The sequence below is a fragment of the Perca fluviatilis genome, chromosome 19 (assembly GCF_010015445.1).
Source record: "Perca fluviatilis chromosome 19, GENO_Pfluv_1.0, whole genome shotgun sequence".
NCBI lineage: Eukaryota > Metazoa > Chordata > Actinopteri > Perciformes > Percidae > Perca > Perca fluviatilis.
The window spans coordinates 23,002,004-23,009,219 of record NC_053130.1 but is presented as its reverse complement, the minus strand read 5'-3'; the positions used below and the strand labels follow the sequence as shown (position 1 = coordinate 23,009,219).

The window sequence follows — 7,216 nt, the reverse complement described above, 5'->3', positions numbered from 1 at the left end:
TTTCAACAAGTGCGAAATAATTTATTAACATTCGTTACACATACATTATTTATTAACACGGGTAAGACCAAAAAATATAAAAATACTCTTAATCTCCCCTTGTAATCAAGTCAAATGTCTTCAGAGCCTGTCACACCAGTACTGTGATGTTTCAATGTGTGAGGGCAGGTCAATGTGGAAGACCCCCTGTGGGTTAAATGGAGGAGTCTGAGATGGGCTGTTGACCCCTGAGTCGCTTTCAGCATTGGATGCTGCATATTTTGCCTCCAGCTTCTGGACAGGAATTGATCCAGGTGGGGGCGTGCCCCCAGCTTTGGGTTTGATGTTTTGAAAGTATTGCAGACGCACCACGTCCCTGCGCTCTCGTGTGCACGGCAGCAGCACAGAGACGTCCTTGCGAAACTTGGAGCTCATGCCAAAGTAGATGAGCGGGTTGTAGAAGCTGGCAGACTTGGCAAAGAGACCGGTCATGATGCTGGTTGTGCTTGGCACATGGAAGCCCCAGGCTGACCACATTGACACCACTGCATATGGGGACCAGGCCATGATGAAAGCAGTGCAGATTAGAATGGAAATCTAGAGAGAAACATGAGGGAACAATTGTCAGGACGTGAGTATAGTTAGAGGAGATTTATTGCAGACAGGACACTTTTAAGCAGAGCTTTAAAGAGTCTCATTTTACTTTTCCAATCAAGTCTCTCTAATAAAAACCTCAGAAATAAACTTGAATTTTTTTTTCCCTACCCTTGTGACGTCTCTCTCCACCCTCTTTTGACGGGTGGTGATGAAACCATCAGCTGACATGCCGTTAGTGCTTTTCACTGTGTTGATAATGGAGACGTAGGCGAAGAGCATGATCATCACAGGGATGAAAAAGCAGAAGATGAGGATGGAGATGATGTAGGACTTGTGGATGGTGGAGTAATTGGCTTTGGACCAGTCCACCTCACAGGTGCCATAACCTCGATCTAAGGAACAGAAGACACAGAGGTCAGATCAAGGCTTTGAATGTAAAAGTCGTATACGCCTTTCTTTTGTTAGATCAGTGTGTGAGAACAGACCTGTGTAGCTGCCCCAGCCCAGCAGTGGAGCAACAGACCAAAACATCGCTCCGGTCCAAATGCAGATGAGCGATACAGCAATGGTGTTAATGCTGATACAGTAAGCTGCAGAAACACACAGAAGGATTGCAACATAATATTCCCAAGTTATGGAACAGATTGTGTGATAGTTTTTAGTATTAGTAGTGGTAGTAGTTTGAAAAGGTTAAATGTTATGACCTTGGCGAACGCACGACAGAAAAAGTGAGAGGCACTTAAAGATGCAGCATTCTTGACTTGTTATGAATGTCAAGATTGTGACATTTATTGAACAATGATGCCTTTTCTTATAAGAACGGCCTTTGCAAACATCTGCGACTGAAAAGAACCTCTGTTGACAAAGTACACATTGTTTTGTATTCAGGGGGAGAAAGAAAATCAACTTCTGAGCAACGCTCATGTATCTTGTGTCAATAAACCCGAGAAAAGCAGTACAGTTTATGAAAAAGGATTGGTAACATACAGCGCCTTTGTTGCTATGGGTTACTTAGCTTTGTTAGGCTGAATTACTTTATGTTGTTGCATGGATACCTACTCAAGTTTACCTGGCCTAAATTCTTTTTATTTGGACATAAAAATCCTCTTGCATTTGTATGATTGTATGATTTACATCAATATGTGTTGCCGCTGCAGTAGATGCAGCTGTACTCTGGCACATAATAAATTTGATATCTCACCAATGTTCATAGCACAACCACCAATGTAAAAAGAAAACCACACACAGTTTCTATAGCTTGTGTTTTACAGCCACAAACAGTAAAAGCTTGTATGCCATGCTGACAACAGTTGCTCAACCTAATTTCCATATAATTAAGACATTCTTCGGCATCAGTTGCACCCGAAAATAGATCACCTCAAGTTAACTTAATGACATGTTGGCAAAATGTAAATGAAATTGCTGGAGAGAAGTGGTAGTAATTTCCACTGCTAAAGTCGGTAATAAGGTTTCTTTAGCACTGAAAAACACACTCCACTGTCAGATAAGAACTGCTGGAATGTGAGGCGGGCAGAGACGCTGGTCTGAAGCTTTCTTTATGTCCTCTAATTTGAATTTCAGGGAGGTTTGATCTGACCTTTGTTTGGGTGGCATCCCTTGATGTATCTGGTGATGCTGATGACAGTCAAGGTGTTGATGCTTGCAAGGCCAAAGAGCAAGGTGAGGAAGCCATCTACCTGGAAGAAAAGAGAGAGAGAGTGGTTGGTGAATCATGACCTCACATCTTTATAATGTCTTTGAGTGGAGATTGAAGCCTCTGGCATTGATCCATTGCCAGCCTAATGGTTCCAGACCTTTGTCTGCTGAGTTTGTTTTGCTTTGGACTTTATCTCACTTCCTGCCTTTTGGGCAATATGCTTCAGACCCAGAGCATTTCCTCTGATATGAACTGCAAGCTTTTTAACTTGCACGATCAGCATTGGGACATTTTTATTTTATTTTATATTATAGCTGTTATTACATTTTTCTTGATGTCCACAAAAATCTGGTGGAGAAAAAGTTCAATGCATTAAACCATGTAGCTTTTTTAGCATTACGTCCATTGTTTGGGAAGATGATCTTTTAATCACAGCTCTCCTTAAAAGGTATTATGCGACTGTGTTTCAGTCTGGCTCCAACTGTGCAAAACCCAGCTCCCTACTGTGCCATGTCCAGGTGACACAGATCAGTTAAGGGCTCTGATCTTCCTTAGTACTAATCCCATTACTGTCAGTCATCACGTTTTTACACCCTCGCATTCGACAGATTACTGGACTGAACGTCGGGACCAGAATGATTTTCATTCAGGACATTTTCTCTTTATTTTTTTTTTGTAAGAATTTAGGACAAGGACATTAGGACGATGGCTTCTTGAAATGATGTGATTTAATCATCCCAGATCATCTCACAGTTCAGTGTTTTACCTCTGACTCTATCTGGGTTCAAGAGAAAATATGTGAAATTTGGATCACACAACAAGTATCATAAAAGTAATGACTTAAAATCAGAGTACTTTTTATACACCTTGTACACTGCTTTGTCAATCCTTTCCCTGTATTCCCCTTTGCAACATCAAAGGGTCCCAGACTCTATCATATGTCCTGTCCCATAGGGTTTAAAACACAGGGATCTGGCTGAGCTTGCAACTGGTCATGTCCCATCATGCTCCATGCAGTAATCTGCTAATGCTTCTCACATGCCTGTCTCCTTCACCTTCCTGTTCCTTCCCTCCTCTATATCTGTCACCTCTTACTTGCCCCTCATTTACTTCTGAAAATCCCTATATTAGGCCCACCTCTCCCAGGGGAAGGTGAAATGAGAGGGGCGTACTGCTGCTATCCCAATATTTCTTCTTCAACTGAAAACCTGAGATTGGACGCTTGAGCGATCATCTCAGTGGCTGTACTGAAGCTTAAGAGCAGCAGTCTGCAATTTAAAATATCTTTCTCACTCAGATTTTGGGGTTTACAGTTCTGAGACTGAAAATGTTCTAGTTACACCAGCTTGTTTTCGTTCACTTGCGGATATCACGGTTTCCACCACAGCTTGCCTTGAGCAAGAAATACCCTGGATGAATTCCAAGCTAAAGTATGACAACCATTTCATTTCAAGATGAGGCTGTGGGAGAAGGAAAACATAAAGTCTTAGAAATAACACACATCTCATCTGTTTATTTAATACAGATTACATTTCAAAATTCAGCAACATAAGAACATATGATTAAATCATGCAATCATGTCGCTTTTTTGCTTCCCGTTTGGTTGTTGACAGGTGCCACGCTGGTTGAAGAGTTTCCTCCATTTAAAGGCCTCCACAGTGGTAATCTTATTACAGATTTAACCTCCAGCCCACATGGCTACTAGCATAATCCCTTGCACACGCACGCACGCACACACACACACACACACACACACACACACACACACACACACACACACACACACACACACACACACACACACATACACACACACACACACACACACACACACATACACACACACACACACACACACACACACACACACACACACACACACACACACACACAGATTCCTTTAATGTGCTTCATTAATTGGGATTGGCCCAAGAGAGCAGAAGTTTCTTGCAACTCTGCACAGTCATCACTTTTAGACCATTTCAAACCAACGTTCCAGGGATTTGACTAATTGTTAATGCTGCAAAATGCACCACAATATACAGTAAGATTTGGTGGAAAATACATATAGAATATTACAGTATTACATAATAACGTAATAAGTGACTCTTTTAAATTTAACTCTTTTAAATCAAGCATTTTCTTGGTGTGGCTTTTACCTGGCATGTCCAGATGGAAGTGATCAAATACCCATCATCCTTGAAGATATTGAATATTTCTAGGATCCCTCTGGAGTAGCCGAATATGGAGATGCTGGCATCAGAGATGGCAAGATTTAAAGTGAGGAAATCAGTTGACTGAAGCGAGGCCCGTTGTTTGTACAGGACAAACATCACTAAACTGTTTCCAAACCAGGACAGCCATCCTACAAAGAGACAAACACACAGCATATTTAGGGAATATTTAGTCACCCACATACTGTTTGGTATAGTATAGTATAGTTTAGTAGGGTAAAGTATAGTATAGTATGGTATGTTATGGTAAAGTATAGTATAGTATGTATAGTATAGTATAGTATGGTATGGTATGGTATGGTATGGTATGGTATGGTATGGTTTGGTAGGTTTTAGTATGGTATGGTATGGTATGGTATGGTATGGTTTGGTATGTTTTAGTATGGAATGGTATGGTATGGTGTGGTAAAGTATAGTATAGTATGTATAGTATGGTATGGTATGGTATGGTATGGTTCGGTATGTTTTAGTATGGTATGGTATGGTGTGGTATGGTATAGTATAGAATAGTATAGTAGAGTATAGTATGGAATGGTATACTCTAGTATAGTATGGTATGGTATGGTATTGTATAGTATAATAAGGTCTGGTATAGTATAGTATAATATAGTATGGTATGGTATAATATAGTATGGAATGGTATAGTAGAGTATGTAGAGTAGAAAATGGTATAGTATAGTGTAGTTTAGTATCGTATGGTATGGTATTGTATAGTATAGTAAGGTATAGTATAGTATAGTATGGTATGGTATAGTAGAGTAGAGTATAGTAGAGTAGAACATAGTATAGTGTAGTATAGTATGGTGTGGTGTAGTAGAGTAGAGTATGGTAGAGTAGAACATGGTATAGTATAGTTTAGTTTAGTTTAGTATGGTATGGTATTGTATAGTATAGTAAGGTATAGTATAGTATGGTATAGTAGAGTAGAACATAGTATAGTATAGTGTAGTATGGTATGGTATAGTAGAGTATAGTATGGAATGGTATCTCTAGTATGGTATAGTATTGTATAGTATAGTAAGGTATAGTGTAGTATAATATGGTATGGTTTAGTAGAGTATAGTAGAGTAGAACAAGGTATAGTATAGTATTAGTAAAGTATAGTGTAGTATAGTAAAGTTGAGTAGTAGATTTATGTAGATAATTGTATTGTATTGCAAAGTACAGTATACAAATGTGGATCACATCATTTTATAGTATAGTAAAATAAAATAGAGTAGAGAAGAGTAGAACAAATTATAGAGTGTAGAGTACAGTATAGTAGCAGATTTGGTATTGAGTATTGGTTGAGTATTGTATAGTATAGTAAAATACAACAGAGTAGAGAATTGTATAGTATAGTAATATATTTGTATAGTATATATAAGATCACTAATCTGATTTATCTGAAGTTTAGTACAATAGCTTAGAAAAGTGTTATCATATATTATAGCATAGTATAGTATAATGCAAAATAGTAATAGTAATACAGTAGATTGTAGCACCTGGAATTGTAACCATGTCTTTTTAAAGTTTAGGATAGTGGAGCAGAAGAAGCGAAAAGCATGTTTGCTGCAGGTTCATAGATTTGCTCCCATTCTGTCAATTCATGGAGGCATTGGCAGGGTACCAGGACCAGCACAACATAGTTATACAGTATGCATGACACAATCAAATTTCATGCATTTATTCATTCTGTATAGTATAGTATAGTACAGTATAGTATATTACAGTGTCGTATAGAGTTGTATAGTATAGTGTAGTATATGTAGTATAGTAGTGTTGTATGCTATAGTGGTGTAGATTGCAGTGTAGTATAATGTTGTTTAGTATAGGATACTGCCATAGAGTACAGGGTAGATTAGAATATAATAGAGTGAATGATACAGTAAAGTAGAGGCAATAGAGTGGGGCATAGTAGAGTAGAGTTAAGTAGAGTAGAGTGTTATATTATGTTGTATTGCATCGTTCCTAGTTCCTGACATCTATCATTGTGTTAGCTGCTAAACTACTAAATAAAATGTAATAATAAACCTATAGAATAGAGACCGGAATAGCGGAACTTCTCTGGGGTTAAACTGCAGCGGCGAAAATCCAAGAGAATCCCTTGTCTTACACAAATCTCTCGGCTGCATTAGTTGACGTGGACCAACTGGACCAAACTGTCTGTCAGTGGTGCACTGGCCTTTGGAACTATGAGGAACAACAGTCATTGACTCCTTAATAATGTGTAATGTCTTTCTTGCTAGTGTTCGTCCTAATGGATTTAAAGGACAAAACTATTTTGAGAGGGTTTTGTGCTACAGTTAGTGCTGCATAGTTATGGAAGTCAAAACAAGTTTGAAACTAAAAGAAAATATTTTAAGCATTTTGTCAGTAGTATATATATGCCCTTTCATATACATTAATCTAGGGTACGTTTCAGTAGTATAATGTACAATGATTAATATTTTTTGCATGGACATCAAACACTGCAACCTTACATTTCAAGCTATATTATATTCCAGTATAATGGTTGACTTACCCAACACTATCAGATAGACTCCAATGATGGTCTCTCCTTGTTCGGACAGAGGGGGGTCTGTATGCAGAGTACTGAGGTTATTATTCCTCCATGGAATATTTACGACCTTCACAGGAAAACCCTTCAATGCTATTTCCATGGCCTGAGTTTTGATGCCAAGGCATGAATCCTTGCTGTCCTGTACAGTAGCTCTGCTCTCCCTTGCTTTCAACTGTGTTTCACCCGAAGGAATGACCAGTCAGTCGT

At 38.7% G+C, this 7,216-nt stretch overlaps 1 protein-coding gene across 1 annotated transcript; it reads right to left on the bottom strand.

Annotated features, from left to right (window-relative positions):
- On the bottom strand, positions 1-7,216 carry LOC120547567 (opsin-5-like). Its single transcript, XM_039783038.1, has 6 exons — positions 6,971-7,216; positions 4,393-4,598; positions 2,174-2,273; positions 1,062-1,166; positions 745-968; positions 1-576 (listed from the first exon to the last, which is right to left on the bottom strand). The coding sequence occupies exons 1-6, from the start codon at positions 7,107-7,109 to the stop codon at positions 121-123; spliced, it is 1,230 nt and encodes a 409-aa protein (XP_039638972.1). The 5' UTR covers positions 7,110-7,216; the 3' UTR covers positions 1-120.